General features: G+C 47.2%; 1 protein-coding gene across 8 annotated transcripts in view; it reads left to right on the top strand.

Moving 5' to 3' along the window:
- Rtel1 (regulator of telomere elongation helicase 1) overlaps nucleotides 1-14915 on the top strand; it is a 45869-nt gene extending 30954 nt beyond the window's left edge. For 3 of the 8 annotated variants that reach the window (XM_052184568.1, XM_052184567.1, XM_052184574.1), the window contains 23 exons: nucleotides 514-569; nucleotides 4994-5068; nucleotides 5177-5258; nucleotides 7400-7532; nucleotides 7691-7804; nucleotides 7895-7935; nucleotides 8124-8209; nucleotides 8355-8432; nucleotides 8874-8951; nucleotides 9277-9423; nucleotides 9502-9617; nucleotides 9828-9951; nucleotides 10058-10208; nucleotides 10296-10435; nucleotides 11010-11102; nucleotides 12256-12454; nucleotides 12644-12793; nucleotides 13327-13443; nucleotides 13643-13867; nucleotides 13967-14128; nucleotides 14252-14407; nucleotides 14488-14588; nucleotides 14671-14915. In XM_052184568.1, coding sequence (XP_052040528.1) covers nucleotides 514-569; nucleotides 4994-5068; nucleotides 5177-5258; nucleotides 7400-7532; nucleotides 7691-7804; nucleotides 7895-7935; nucleotides 8124-8209; nucleotides 8355-8432; nucleotides 8874-8951; nucleotides 9277-9423; nucleotides 9502-9617; nucleotides 9828-9951; nucleotides 10058-10208; nucleotides 10296-10435; nucleotides 11010-11102; nucleotides 12256-12454; nucleotides 12644-12793; nucleotides 13327-13443; nucleotides 13643-13867; nucleotides 13967-14128; nucleotides 14252-14407; nucleotides 14488-14588; nucleotides 14671-14763 — 2717 coding nt within the window. In that variant the 3' untranslated portion in view covers nucleotides 14764-14915. Of the gene's footprint in view, nucleotides 1-513; nucleotides 570-4993; nucleotides 5069-5176; nucleotides 5259-7399; nucleotides 7533-7690; nucleotides 7805-7894; nucleotides 7936-8123; nucleotides 8210-8354; nucleotides 8433-8873; nucleotides 8952-9276; nucleotides 9424-9501; nucleotides 9618-9827; nucleotides 9952-10057; nucleotides 10209-10295; nucleotides 10436-11009; nucleotides 11103-12255; nucleotides 12455-12643; nucleotides 12794-13326; nucleotides 13444-13642; nucleotides 13868-13966; nucleotides 14129-14251; nucleotides 14589-14670 lie in introns of those variants that run through there. The other 5 variants (XM_052184570.1, XM_052184571.1, XM_052184569.1 and 2 more) reach the window with 5 other exon arrangements.
- The last annotated feature ends 800 nt before the right edge of the window (nucleotides 14916-15715 follow it).

The following is a 15715-nucleotide window of genomic DNA, read 5'->3' on the forward strand; positions in this document are numbered from 1 at the left end:
TCTTTTCAGCTTTGCTGCATGTGATTTCTTACTACAATATTTCCTACTTAGTTCCCTTTTAAGGAGGAATATCAGAGACTTTGTGGATTTAGTGAGATGTGGGCCTCTCTGTCTTCTCCCCCTTGCTACTAGACCTGAGTTCTGCTTAGTTTAGGAGATCAAGTTTCCAAAGGGCAGTGTCCTTATGGGCTGTTCTTCTGCAGACTGGAGTGAGGCGTGCAGTGTCACATGTAATGCTATTTGCTATGTACTGGGGATAGCAGCCACCCTCCCCCATATCATTTGACCAAATGACCAAATCATTATTTTGGAAGCCTATACTTTTTTGGGGATATTCCCCTATCTCTTTAACACCAGAAAGAGGTCAGCTGCCCTTCCTTAGCACATCCTGATGTGCTGATATTGGTTATGGGGAGGCTGGTTGCTTCAGCAGATGTGAGACAGAGCTAAGTGAGGCTGTGATTGCTCCTGGTGATGTTGGATTCAGCTTCTCTTCTGCTGTGTGCTCCACAGGTACTGGTGTGTTCACCAACACGGCTGGGTTGCAGAAGCTCATGGATATTATCCAGGTAGGAGACTACTTCTAACTATTGGTGTCTCTGTTTCTGGAAGTGACAGCAAAGTCTTCAGGGAATGGACAAAGGTCCTCAGATCACATGTCTAAAACCCTAAGCCTCTCACTTTCACCTGAATGCAATGTCGGCCTCAGTGGGAGTTAACAGAGGACAGATCTGGGCTTTTTTTGGGGGGAAGGGGGCTATTTAATGGCCAGATAAATGCAGAGTGGTATTTTAAGACCAAGATCCTGTGAAGAGTGAGGCCAGGAGCTATTTGGAATTCACTTTTTCCCTTTGGGACTGGGCAGAGCCTCCTTGTTGACAGCAGCTCCAGATAGATTCAGACTGAGAGAAATCTAGAGACAAATGGCCTGAGTATCTTCCCAGAGGAAAGGCAAATGGGTCCTATAAATGCCATGGTCTGTATATCCAAAGTGGAGGGAGGGATAGGAGGGATGGCTATGGAGCCACTGTCAGAGACAAAGGTGGACTCCTTTCACCTCATCAGATCTCTTCTTACTTCTCACTGTGCTGTTTTAGGGTCATCCCTCTCCTTGTCTGTGTGACATGCAGTTGTCCTCAGGTATAGAACACATATGTCTTAATGTAACTATGTCTTCAGTTCTAGTGAGCCAGCCAGACCTGACCAGGTAGTTAAGGGTAATCCTGGTGTTTAGGCCTCTGGGCAGCTTTGGCTTGCTTAGCCTTTCTAAGGTTTTTTTTTTTTTGTTTCGTTGGTTTTTGTTTTTGCTTTTTTTTTTTTTTTTTTTATCATTTTTTATGTTAATGGGTATTTTTGCTTGAATGCATGTATGTTTACCACATGTGTACCTGGTGCCTTGGGGGGCCAGAAGACGGGGTCAGATCCTCTGGAACTAGAGTTGTAAGCCACCATATGAGTGATGAGAATCAAACTTGAAAGAACAGTCTGTGCTCTTAACTGCTGGGCCATCCTTCCAGTACACCCCCACTTTGCTAAGTTTTAACAGTGTGTCTTAAGATTCCTGCCTGGGAGTCAGGTATAGTGATGCTTGCCTCTAAGACGAGCACTTGGGAGGCAGAGGTGGACAGATCTCTGAGTTCAAGCCCAGCCTGGTCTGCATAGTGAGTTCTGGATCAGCCAGTGCTACCCAGTACCCAGTAGTGAGACCCAGACCCCTTCCCCCTCTCTCTTTTTTAAATGTTCCTGGATGGTAACTGCTGATCTTTGGAAAAATTGAGGCATAGCCAGTCCCTTCATGTATGGTACTGTGTTTGCTTCTCTTCTACCCATGCTATTACCTCTAGACTACTGGGGGTTATGACTAGTGAGCAGAAGCCTTGGTATTGTAACCACAAAGCAAATCTTCTCATTGGAAAGGCAGACTGTGAATGCTTGAGAATCTGTGAGTCTGATTATGACGTAGCTGGGCCATAATGAGGGCATGGGGCCAAGCATACATAGGAAAGGAATGTGCTCAGGCCTGCTCCCTCTCAGCCAGTTTTGTGATAAGGGACATAATAGTCTCAGCCTTTCACTCCATGAATGAAGAGTTGACTCAAAGACTGCAGAGGTTTGGTGGGATGAGGAAGGTTTTTGGCACCCGATTGTCCTGGCAGACTGGGCTCCTTCCTACATGAACTTCTCCAGAGGCTTATTAGGTAGGCACATCTCTAGGCATTTTGCTTCCCAGGATGGTGGTCTATCCATGACTATTGATTCTATGACTTCTTGTTGTCAGGGCCCCCTGTATCACTTACAGCTGGGCCATTTAGCCATTATGGAGCATGCTTTGTCCCCAGTGCAAAAAGCCTTGGACCTACTAAGCAGATTGGTTTCTGCTGACCACCAGGGCCTTTCATCAGAAACACCTTCCAAGAATCTACTCTACTCTTTCCATGTGGACACTGGGTTCATCCTCAACTGCAGGCACAAGAGGAGGCACTGTTATTCCCAGATCTAGAGGGCTCATGTGAGCAGGACAACTCTCTCCTCCTCAGAATATTATTCTCTAGTCTCTATAAAGGAGATATTTTCCTTGTCCGTACTTTTGGAACCCAAACTTCCTTGACCAGTGGTTTGCGATTTCTTTGACAAGTGCTCCAAAGGCTCCTAGTACCTTCTCTACCCCACTCTGGTATTGTGCGAGCTAGATACTTGCTAGAATGTTCCTCAGCAGCAGAACAGATGACTGGTGAGTTGCTTATCTCACAGCTGCTTCTTGTATAACCGTAGATGCCAAGAGTTTTTGTCAGGATGTGGGAACGTGCACAGAAACGAAACTAGCCAGTCAGATTTTGTCAGGCCAGAGTAGGGTCAGCCAGAAGTAGGGTTTGTGGCTCCTAGATTGGAATCCTCTCTTTTCCTCCCCCTTGCTCACCTTGGTCAGACATGTAGTGAGCAACCATCTTATACACATTCACATACACCTGTGTATGTACATGCACTCACACTATAGAGTCAAATTTTCCTCTTATCACATCACATTTTGCTAAGTTTGGGGAACTAGTCTCTTAGTCAGCTGTAATTCTTACTGGTTCATTTTCTCTCTGTCTCCCACAAACCTGTCTGATGTTTCAGGTCCAGGTGATGAGTCAGCCTGAGACTTTTGTTATTCTCTAAGTTGTTGGGTCTTTTTTTTTTTTTTTTTTTTTTTGTTGTTTTTTAAGATTTATCTATTTTATGTATGTGAATACACTGTAGCTGTCTTCAGACACACCAGAAGAGGGCATTGGATCCCATTACTGATGATTGTGAGACACCATGTGGTGGCTAGGGATTGAACTGTTTTTTGGAAGAGCAGTCAGTGCTCTTAATTGCTGAGCCATCCCTCCAGCCAAGCTTAAATTTTTTAAGTGGTGTGTTCTTGGAGAAATACATGACTCCCGTGAGATCAGGGAGACCTGCTCTTCCCTCACATGGCCAATTTGTTGTTGTATGTGAGGGTGTTTCTAAACACCCATGCAAGGCCAAGTCCAGGGAAGAGTGGTTTAGACTACTTTCATTTCCTCTCACAGGTTGTGTCAGGTGGGGATGAGAACAATGAAGGCAGCTCAGGAGGTTTAGGGCAGCAGCAGATGATGTCCTGAAAGCCAGAAGTCTAGGCAGACACAGGAATGTCCGGAGATGGGAAGCTGGTCCAGTGGAAATCAGGTGGAACACAGTGCCTGGAAGCTTTCATACAGGCTGAAAGGAACTTCTGCTTACAGCAGATCCCTGGAATGAGAGTTTGGGGTTGTCAGTTTAGTTGGAGATGAACAGGGAAGCACAGTTAAAGAGGATCTGCCGGGAAGAAAGGCCAAAAGCGGTGACAAACTACCTTTACAAGGCAGGAGGTGTATGCCCAGAGAAACCCTCTTGAGGGAAGTCAGAATCACCCGTTTCCAACCTGTCTCTTTGTTGTCTCTGTACCCTGTGGTTATGGTGTTTCCTTGATATGACTGTGTTTCTTATTGATTTGTTGGCCTTGTAAGTCCTGTGTGTTCACCCGGTATGATGGGCATATCTTCTACCTGCCTTTCCTGTCTTTTGTTGGCTCAATTAAAAGGTTTTCTTGCTGCTGGAGGTTTGTTGCTTTGGCTCATGCTGCCTAACCCACACCAGCTTTCCTTTGGTTCTTGAATTCATTTGTAGAGGTTTATGGGTTTGTGTAGGGGCTGAGCATCTACCTACCATCCCTTATAAAGGGTAAGGTGTCTGTTTTTACCTGGCTCCTTTGTTCTCTAGTCTCTTGCTCCTGTTGTTATATTGCTTTACTACTTATTCTTGTTTGACATGGTTTTGGTAAGTTCTGATACTAACTAGAATAAATTCCTTTTTCTTTTTTTTTTTCCCCCGAGACAGGGTTTCTCTGTATAGCCCTGGCCATCCTGGAACTCACTCTGTAGACCAGGCTGGCCTTGAACTCAGAAGTCCGCCTGCCTCTGCCTCCCAGAGTGCTGGGATTACAGGCGTGCGCCACCACCGCCCAGCTCCTTTTTATTTTCATAAACTGTCTTGATATTTCGTCTGTCAGGTGAAATTTTGGGGTTAACCTTCTCCTGGACTTTAGGAACCTCGCCACAATCTTAACTGTTGAATTACTAGATTATCCCAGAGCACTGAGAGGCACTGAAGGAAGAGTAAACTGAGTTAGTCACATAAGGCTGTCCCAGCTGCTGTATTTCTAACGCACACAAGTGGCTCCCAGTAGGGGAGGCCCAAGAGAGCTTTGGAGCCACTTAGAGAAAGGGACATCAGGGATTAAGCTACTGCCCCTCGGCCTGGGAATGATGGTTAGTCAAATGAGACAAATGGAGAGCATCTGTCTTAATAGAGGGCTGACTTAAAGAAGTTTGAAATAGCCTCGAACTCTAGTATGCTGGGCTAAGAGGCTTTAGTTTTCACCTTATTATGAAGTTGCTCGTGTTCTTAACCCAGGCTCCTTTTCCTTTTGCTATGCTGCTGTGCCTTTCAGATTGTGTTCAGCGTGGACCCTCCAGAAGGCAGCCCTGGTTCTCTTGTGGGGCTGGGCATCTCACATTACTATAAGGTAAGAGCAGCTTTCAGGATGTGGGCAAGTCTAATGGTCTCAGACCTGTGGGGCAGGGTTGCTGTAGGACCTGGGTAGGTACATATATATGTATGTTTGTTCTTCCAGGTACACATACACCCTGAAACTAGCCACCGAAAAGCAGCTCAGCGGTCAGATGCCTGGAGTTCCACTACATCTAGGAAACAAGGTACAAATCTTCAGTGCAGGAAACGCTACCCTGCCCACCTTTGCCCAACAGTAACATCACATCTTGAGTCATGCACGCTCATGCCCACTGAAAACCAGAGAACTGTTATCCACTCAGAGTCACCTAGTAAGGCAGTGACAGAACCAAGACCCTGCAAGGCCTTCCCTCCCTGACTTAGAGTACACTATTATTATTATTATTATTATTGTTGTTATTATTATTATTATTATTATTATTATTTTGTTGTTTTTTCAAGATAGGGTTTCTCTGTGTAGCCCTGACTGTCATAGAATTCCCTCTGCAGGCCAACAGGCCTTGAACTCAGATCTACCTGTCTGCCTCCCAGGTACTGCCACACCTGGTTCAATACACTTCTTTTTAAATAAAAATTTTTAATTTTGTGGGTTTGGTTTTTTTGATTTTGTTTTTTGGCAAGATCTTACTACATAGTCCTTACTGGCCTGGAATTAGATGTATAGACCAGGCTAGCCTCAAACTCACAGAGATCTTGCTAGGCCTGAAGGTATACACTGTCACACTTGGCTCAGGATGTGCTTCTTTAGGTTAAGTCAAGTTAGTTTTGACCTAGATAGCTTTCATGCATGGCTTTCATCTTTCTTTTAGCCAGTGCCACAGCAAGATCCTTCAGACCCAGGCCTAGAGTCATGTCTAAAGAGCAGGTGGTCGACCCTGTTGCTCACAGTGAGCTTGGTGTGAATTTCTACCTCTCATAAATTCTCTAAGGTTCAACTGCCTCTTAGTACCTTAAGAGTGGTGCCACTGCTACTGGGGTTGCTGTGCAGATGGTAAGGGGCCTTTGAACACTCTCTACATTGGTATTATAGTATTGAGATCTTGACTGCAGTCTGCCCCACCTACCCTATATGGAGTTAGCCTCAGCTCCTGGCTTCACAGATGTGCCTTGCTGCTCCCACTAACTCAGACGCTATTCAGGCTACATGTCAAATACGCCTGTCACAAGGCTATAGCCCTGTCCTGCTCCCACATCTCTCACATTCTCCAGCAATGCCTTGTCTATGGGTTTCTCTTCTCATTTTTTCATCTTTATGAACTACTCTTTCTTCAGCTACCTAGTTTGTTTTTTTTCCAAGACAGGGTCTCATTATGTAACTCTGACTATCCTGGAACTCACTATATATACCAGGCTGGTCTTGAACTTACTGAGATCTGCCTGCTTCTGCCTCTCAAGTGTGTGTGACTATGCTTTTAGACTGCTTTGTGACTTACAGGTTGCAGCCTTAGCAGAAGCAGTTCTATGGAGCTTATGTGGATACTGTGGTTTAAGTCATTTGGGCCTACCAGGAAGTAAGGGCCAGAGGTGGGCTGAATTCGGCAGAAGTTATGGTGTGGTTCTGTCCCCAGGGGCCTCCCTACTGTACAATATATCCTCTTCCCAACAAGAAGCGTCCTTTGTGATAGTGATGCTTTTGGAGGTTGGTGGGTGCTCAGGTAATTAGTGACTTCTCAGTAGTTTTCCCTAGAGGGTGTTTATAGGAAATGAGTTTATTGAGGTCATTGGCCACTTTTGAGACAGCCTCAGACAGGGGAGGTTCTGACCAGGAATGGAAATCATCTCTGGTGGCACCTGGCTTTGCCTTCAGTGACTTTTAAGTTGTTCTGGTGTTTTAATTTCTGGAACTTCCAAAGATTTCTAGGAATGAAGAGTGTGTGGTTCTAATCAGGCATTGCTTGGAACTGTGCTTCCTTCTGAATCTGACCTTACCTGCTGCTGGTGTCACCAGAATCTATGAATTTGATTCCCTTCTTAGCAGTTATGCCTGGCGTGTCACGAGTTTGGATGCTTTTCCTCCCTATGTACTTTTGGTAGAGTAACTCTAGGTCTAGTGCCACATGCTATGGTTTCTATAGAACTTTGTTGGAGCCAGATTGTCTTCTCTGTATTTGCCAGTATCCTTCTGGGTCAACCTCTTTCTTGTTCTCTGGATCCCTGAGAGGGGCCAGATTATAGGCTGGGCTCAAGTCTCAGCTCAGACCTGGCCTTTTGTCCTAATGTGTGTACCTCGACTTGTGTGGATACAGGTGACTTGCTCTTTCAATACATACAGTAGATGAGGATGGTGAACCCCAGTCCTTTCCTCATACCCAGTTCCTCCTTGCAGGGAAGGTGCTGAGCTATTGGTGCTTCAGTCCCAGCCACAGCATGCGTGAACTGGTCTACCAAGGAGTCCGTACCCTTATCCTCACCAGTGGTACACTGGCTCCTCTGTCTTCCTTTGCTCTGGAGATGCAGATGTATGTATGAGTTACCTCTGGCTGGAGGTCACAATACTAGGAACATGGTGGATGGGGGTCGGGGATGCTTGCCTGGACTCCAGTGCTTTTTGTGGGTCAGGATCCTAAAGGTTCTCAGACCTTGGTTCCCATTATTTATTTCCTCTGGCCATTCCCAGTCCATTCCCAGTCTGTCTGGAGAATCCACACATCATTGACAAGAACCAGCTCTGGGTGGGGGTTATCCCCAGAGGCCCTGATGGTGTTCAGCTAAGCTCTGCCTATGACAAAAGGTAAAGGGTCCTGGTTTCTGTGCTTGTCTGTAGTGTTGAGGGTTGCTGGGGTCTAGGCCTCTCATAACAGCAGCTTGTCTGATTGTACAGGTTTTCTGAAGAGTGCTTATCTTCCCTGGGGAAGGCTCTGGGTAAGTACAGTTCCTCACGTAATTCTTTGTTCCTTCCTTAGGAAACCCTTGTTTCATAACTGGTCTGGTCCTAGACCCCTCTACCCTAGTCTGTGGGGGTTATGGGCCTGGAACTCCTCAATTTGTACTCTTAAAAGAACCAACAGGGCTCTCGGCAGTCTTCTAAGCCTTGCCTGGACCACTTCCAGGCAACATTGCTCGCGTGGTCCCCCATGGGCTTCTGGTCTTCTTCCCTTCCTACCCTGTCATGGAGAAAAGCCTGGAGTTCTGGCAGGTGCGTTCCCCTACATAAATTCCTGAAAGAGAGCAGCATCCCATATAACTGAAAGTCTGGGCAAGGTAGTTGGACAGAGCACATAAATAGGGCTGTGGCCATAGCTCTTACCTGTCCATTCACATCCTGGCTTTTTCTCCCACAGGTGCAAGGCTTGGCCAAGAAGGTAGAGGCACTGAAACCTCTGTTTGTGGAACCCAGGAACAAAGGCAGCTTCTCAGAGGTCTGTGTAACAAATTGGGAGTCAGGTGGGGCCTATCTCTAGCATCACTCAGAATCTTCAGCTGACCATTGTCTCTGCCCAGGGACTCTGGTTGGCTCCAGGCTACCTGTTCTGGACTTTATGCTTACTTCCAAGTTCTTAAGTGTTTCACCAGAATGCCCTTAACATGGTTTGGCATGTAGATAATGGCAGTGCATCTTCCTGTCCGAGTCCTTGGTACCCAGTAGCTACCTTGTCTGTGGGGGGGATCCCTATGTTTTCTGGAAATACTAGACAGGCTCTGGGAACTGGATGTGCATCTGCTGATAATAGTATCATGGAAATGCTCTCAGACCCTTGGTGTCCCCTTAGCTAAGACTATCCTTTGTCTTAAAAGTAAGATTTAATTCTCATTTGAGAAGGACAAGGAACAAAACCTGACTGACCATCCTTTTCATATAGGTCATTGATGCCTACTACCAGCGAGTTGCCTCCCCTGGATCTAATGGGGCCACCTTCTTAGCAGTGTGTCGGGGAAAGGTGAGGTCTCTGTAGGTTATCTTACCCCTTCCTACCTGTTTCTCTTCATAGTCTGAAACAAGGCTCCTGTCTTGGGTTCCCACATCCAGCAAACAAATTAGTAGGGAGCTATACTAGGGGCTGTGCTGGGTGCTAATAGCCAGGGCCAAAGTTAGGCGGTTCTGAGTATAGCAGAATTGACATGAGCCTAGCTGCAGACCTGAGGATGGAACTTCTCTTTCTCTGCAATACCTGGGATAGGTGGCTGAAAGGGTTAGGGCACGGGTAGACCACAAGCCTGTGTAGAAACCAAGAGGGGAGAGGAGTACCTATTTCTTTGTTCTAGGCCAGTGAAGGACTGGACTTCTCAGACATGAATGGTCGTGGTGTAATTGTCACGGGCCTCCCATATCCCCCACGCATGGATCCCCGTGTTGTCCTCAAGATGCAGTTCTTGGATGAGATGAAAGGCCAGAGTAGAGTTGGAGGCCAGGTAAGATACCACAGGGCTGGGTAAGCTGGGAACTTTGGGGACCAAGGACCCCAATGACCAAAATTCTTTCCTTCCTAGTGCCTTTCTGGGCAGGAATGGTACCAGCAACAAGCATCCAGGGCTGTGAACCAGGCTATTGGAAGGGTTATCCGACACCGCCATGACTATGGGGCCATCTTCCTGTGTGACCACAGGTACAGGAAGAAACTGTAGCCAACCCCATTTCTTCCCCTTTTCTAGACCCATGATCCTCCTCCCCTGTATGAAGCCTATAGCTACTTTTCTGGTCCCGCCAACAGATACTACTTCATTTTGAAGCTTGAGTCTAGTGGCTGTAGGGAAGGGATGGCTCTTGGTTTTTTTAGTAGAGGACTTGAACTGATAGTTACTCATTCACCCTCCAGGTTCGCCTATGCAGACGCCAGGGCCCAGCTGCCCTCCTGGGTGCGCCCCTACCTTAAGGTGTATGACAACTTTGGCCATGTCATCCGAGATGTGGCCCAGTTCTTCCGTGTTGCTCAGAAAACTGTGAGATCCGAATACCCTCTTGACTTGCCTATGTCCCCATAGAGGGGCTGGAATCCCTTCTCTGAGGAGCAATGAATGCAAGCCTCCTCACCCTATGATTCTACAGATGCCTTTGCCAGTCCCTCAGGCTGTGACCTCAAGTGTGAGTGAGGGAGAAGCTGCTCTCAAGGAGGCTACATTGTCCAGCCACTCGCTCTCCACCAGGAAAGCCATGAGCTTGGATGTGCATGTGCCCAGCCTGAGGCGGAGGCCCATAGGTATGTGGGGTTAGGTAAAACCCATATATGACAGAGGCAGTATCCTTGCTTTCTGATAAGCTTTCCTGCCAACACATATTTCTTTAGGATTACCAGCTGCTGGAGACTCTGAGAGCAGCCTGTGTGTGGAGTATGAACAGCAGACATTTTCTGCTCAGCAAAGACCCATGGGGCTGCTAGCTGCCTTAGAGTACAACGAGCAGAAGGCTGGGGCATCTGAGGAGCAGGTGTGAAGTGGGGTGAGGGTATCATGAATATGGACCCTTTCCAGCACGTAGGTGGGCAAGTGAGATTCAGCACCTCCACTGTACCATTCCTCATCCCCAGACCCTGGCTCCCATGGTGCCACCACCATATCTCTTTGGTGGGCCAGTCTGTCACAGTCTACTCAAAATCTAGCACTTCTAACCCCCTGGTATGCCCAAAGCTGGCCTTTCTCCCAGCCTGTGTTATATGAGTGGTCTCTTGAGTTTCTTCTCCTCAGAGGCCCTTTGCCCAAAAGCCTTAAATTTCCTAGGTCTGACTTGGAGTGCCTTCTCTCCATTCCTGCTCTGACAATCAGTTACCATAAATGTGTCCTTCGTGTGGCTTTCTCACTGCTACTTGTAAACAAGGCCAAGGGGTATGACATAAAAGGTCCAGAATCTCAGCATTGCCATCAGAATTAGGGTATGACCCTTCCCTGCATCCCCTTTCAAGTCTCTGTTCAGAATACAGGCAAGGATCCTGGGGACCCAAAAGGACATCACAGGTACTTTGAAAACTGGGTTTGGGTTGGGACCACAGCTGTGTTTCCCTCAGGCACTCAGCTCCACCCTGTCTCTCCGATGTGAGAAGAGGCTGTCTGCTGAGCAAAAAGGAGGAAGGAAGAAAGTCAGGCTAGTCAACCATCCGGTATGTTAGTGTCCCCCATAGCTAAGATAGCTGCTTGTGGGCATATGTGGGAATCTTGCTTCTCGTACCTATTGCTCCTAACCAAGCAAGGGTTTGGCTAGAGTTGAGCAGCTATAATGTTGATAACCTGGGGCCTCCAGTTTGCCATTCTTTCTCTAAGAAGACATCCCACCTCCCAGTTTTTTAGTTTTCAAACAGAATCATAAAAAGCTGGCATTGAACTTAGTACATAATCAAGAATGACTTTGAACTTTTGATCCCCTTGCCTTTACTTCCCAACTGCTGGGATTATAGGCATGGTCCACTGTACTTACTCTGCTCAAGAAATCTTTCTTTTGCCCGGCAATGGTGGTGCATGCCTTTAATCCCAGCACTTGGGAGGCAGAGACAGGCGGATTTCTGAGTTCGAGGCCAGCCTGGTCTACAGAGTGATTTCCAGGACAGCCAGGGTTACATAGAGAAAAAAAAAATTTTTTTTTTCTGCTGGAATCAGGCCTGATCCTTAGGATCACTTGGTTTGGGATCCATAACTGGTTGTGGTTCCCTCTACCATAATGAGCAGAGTGGCTCTTTCTGGTGTTGGACAGTGAATTATCCATATGAGGAGGTACAATGTGTTCTTAGTCTCAGATGAAAAGTTTAGTTATATCCTACCTGCTGGAAAGCCCCAAATGTGGTGGCTTTTGTTCTTGTCCTGCTTGTAAGAAGATTCAGACAGTGCCCAGGAGGGCTGTTACATCTGGAAGTACACTAGATATGGAAGGCCTGAGCCTGCTAAGGGCTGGAAATGGTAGGGATGGGAGCTGCCTAAATCAAGGTGCCTTGGCTTACATAATTCTTTATAGATCTGAGATGTACAGAAATGAGGTGCAGCCCATTGAGAAGTATCCTCTTTCAGGTATATCTGCTGTGGGGCCATATAGGTTACCTATAGGTTTCTGACAGCTTTTGGTGTGATCTCAGACAGGCCTGAATGTTATTACATTACCAGAATTGGACCTTGTTTCTCTAGTAGCCCTTTGTCTTGGTAAAGGGTTCACAGGCTGTAGCCTGAATGGCAAGTTATTATGCCCTGAAGCCCAAAACACTGTACTGCCTCCAAGGAAGGAGGAAAGGGCTGGCTCTGATAGGGCTCTTGATCATATTCTTCCAGGAGGAACCAATGGCTGGCACACAGGCAGGCAGAGCCAAGATGTTCATGGTGGCCGTGAAGCAAGCACTGAGCCAAGCTAACTTTGACACCTTTACCCAGGCCCTGCAGCACTATAAGAGTTCTGATGACTTTGAAGCCCTAGTGGCCTCTCTCACCTGCCTCTTTGCTGAAGACCCCAAGAAACACACCCTTCTTAAAGGTGCCATGGTTTTCAAAATTCTGTTATAGGGTTAACCTCACAGCAGTGGAGGTGGGGCAGGTTATAGGGCCCAGGGTTGATTCTGCTTCCCAGAGTAAAGGCCTAGTAGGTAGGCCATGGTCCACAAAGTCTTTAACCCATCAGTCACAGTATATGGAGTCTGTAGACTCAGACAACTACTTCCCACAGGCTTCTACCAGTTTGTACGACCCCAGCACAAGCAGCAGTTTGAGGACATCTGCTTCCAGCTAACAGGCCAACGATGTGGCTACCAGCCAGGGAAGAGCCTTCCCTTTGGAGAGCAAGCACAGTCAACTATGGACTTTACCACTGAGCAAGGTTACAGACTAGATGCTTAACCTCAGACTTGAAGGGCAGTTTATACCTGGAATGGGCTTAGTAGGCATCCCTGGGCTCTTGCTTAGCTACTTTAACCAGTATTCTCCCAGATTCTGTCCCCAAAGGGTAGTACTATTTGTTGAACTCTCTCAGGCATACAAGAGACCTCCCATAGGGAATTCATGCTAGAATCTTGGCAGCTGGGCACCTGTCCTACTTCTGTCCTGATTGAAAAGCTAAGCTGTCCCCTCCCCAGAACAGTACCTGTTACAGTGCTTTATGTAGGGCAGGTGTAAACAGAGATTTATCCACAGAGCAGTACTTGTCCCAGTGCTTCATGCACGCAGGTATGTCAGAGGGAAAACTTACCCTTTGGGCTTAGTACTCATTGGGGTCTCAGTACTTATGCTGCTGAACAGGACTCATTGGATCCTCTAAGATAGCCAGGTGGGTCTGTGATGTGTGCCTGATATCAGGGTCCTCTTTCCTGTCTGAGGATTTTGAGGCCTAATCTTAGGAGCATATTTCTTCAGGAAAGAGAGAGATGGAGTCTAAACTGACCTTGTCTGAAGGTGCAGAGAGGCAGCTGGATCCTGGAGAGCACCTGAACCAGGGGCAACCTCACCTGTCTGCCCATCTAACCTCCAAAGGTACCTGGCTCCTAAAAACCCCAGGGGGACTTAAACATTCTTGAAGAGGCAGGCTGGACTGCTTGGTTCTTAAATCCATTTGTCCTGAGCAACTAACAGACTCTACAGGGATTCCTGGAAGGAAGTGGTGGGGGGAACTCCCCAAGCCCTCCCATTTCCTCCAGTTCTCTGAGCCCAAAGGGTATATTTCTCCAAACAGGAGAAACCAGCCATTGTCTAAAAGTGGGATGTACAGTAGGAAAACCTGGCCAGCCTGCTGTGAGAGACTACCTATCTGATGTCCACAAGGCTCTGGGATCTGCAAGCTGCAACCAGCTTACAGCAGCTCTGAGGGCATACAAACAGGATGATGACCTGGACAAGGTGCTGGCTGTGGTGGCAGCACTAACCACTGCAAAACCTGAACACTTTTCCTTGCTACAGAGTATGTAATCCTTGGGTGTAGGGCATAGGTTCTGGGAAGGGTGGTGAAAGCTGTATGTGAGAAGTACATGCAGAGTTTGAACATAAGTTCCCCCCACAGGATTTAGCATGTTTGTGCGTCCACATCATAAGCCCCAGTTCCTACAGACCTGTGCAGACTTAATGGGCCTACCTACCATAGGCAAGGACTTGGAGCTCCCAGGTCCCATGAATGAGAGTACAACTGTGCCTTCTGAGCTTACCCATGAGAATGTGAAACCAGGTGAGGGCCCACTTGAAGACTCTCTCTACCCTTGCCCTGTTTGTTACCCTGAGTCCCTCACTGCACTGGGGGGGCTAACAGGAAGGAAACACTTAAGTTCCTTACACTCATTGCTATCTTTAGGGTCATCGATGTTCAAGAAACCTGAGAAGACCCAGAGTAAGATCTCATCTTTCCTTAGACAGAAGCCAGACCAGAGTGTGAGGTCTGATGATACCACCCCAAAGCCCATGCAACTTCCTCCTAGACTACCCCATGAACATATGAAGCCTCAGTGGAGTAAGCAATAGGGCATGTAGTGACTGTTGGTTACGGCAGGGTGCTGGACAGTGTGTGCTCACTTAGACCTCCTGCAACAGAATTTGTATGTCCGGCCTGTTCAACTGAGGATACAGTGCTTTTCCAGTGCCCCTCCTGTGACTTCTACCGCTGCTGGGCCTGTTGGAAACGTCAATTCCAGGTTGGGGTCTAACCCTTTCTAATCCATCAGGCACCTCTCCAGGTGGTGGGGGATAAGGGGCCTAGGGTTCAGTGCCTAGCAGGTATCTCCACAGGCCTCTAGACTGTGTCCAGCTTGCAGTGCTGTTAATAGGAAGCAGAGCATCACACAAGTCATCTGGCCGAAGTCCCAGTGAAAACAGATGGAGGCCCAGGTCTCATGCTTGGCTGTCCAATGGGATCCGAATCTACTTGTGAAGTCCTGAAACCTCAAATAACCAAAATATATTGGCATTGCACATGTATTACTGAAGGTGTTGGCTGTCCAATAAAACAATTGTTAAGATGGTGTCTGTGTCATGGTCTTAAATCGTCATGGCAGTGCCAGGTGTGACACAGTCAATTCCTGCAAAAGTAGGATCTCTGCTTTTCCAGGACAGCCAAAGCTCAAAAAAAAAAAAAAAAAAAAAAAAAAAAAACAAACCACCTTTTTAAAAATATATGGGAGGATAAAGGTCTGGTAAGATCTTTTTCAGACCTGCAGTAGCCTCCATAACAGTTAGCTTTTAAGCTAATAAGGAGCTTCCCTTCAGCCTTCCGCTGCATTGCTCCTTCCATCAGCCAGACACTATTGTGCCCCCATCACAGTATGCAGTTCTGTAGCTTAACCTTCTAGAACACAGCTATTGCAGTGTCATCTACAGGGAGCATGAGGAGGCATAGCCTTGCCACACCATCCACAATTGCTTGTTGCTGCCACCTACGCTACTTAGCACATGTAGGCTTTGCTCACCTTGTGCTGGCATCATTGTTCCTGGTGTGTAACTAGCAACCAAGACTACAGGAGCTTGGGATTTAAGTTGTAGGATCTCAAGTAATCCCTAACTCTGCCTCTTCCATCCACTACCCTCTGCTAGAGGATTTCTTAGCTTGACCATTCTACAAGCAACTTACTCTAAATTCCCAGGAGGGTTCTCTAGGAATGATTGAACCTAGCTCCTAAGTAACCAATGGGTAGGGCAGTTCCTTTCAGAGTTGACTGTCTGATTTGTAACTTCTGATTTGTCACCCCTCCCAGGCCCCTGTTGGGAGGTTGACCTGACCTTGGACAAGGAGCCACTGGGTTTTTCTTGAACTGGTGGCCACAGC

The sequence above is a fragment of the Apodemus sylvaticus genome, chromosome 5 (assembly GCF_947179515.1).
Source record: "Apodemus sylvaticus chromosome 5, mApoSyl1.1, whole genome shotgun sequence".
NCBI classification, from domain to species: domain Eukaryota; kingdom Metazoa; phylum Chordata; class Mammalia; order Rodentia; family Muridae; genus Apodemus; species Apodemus sylvaticus.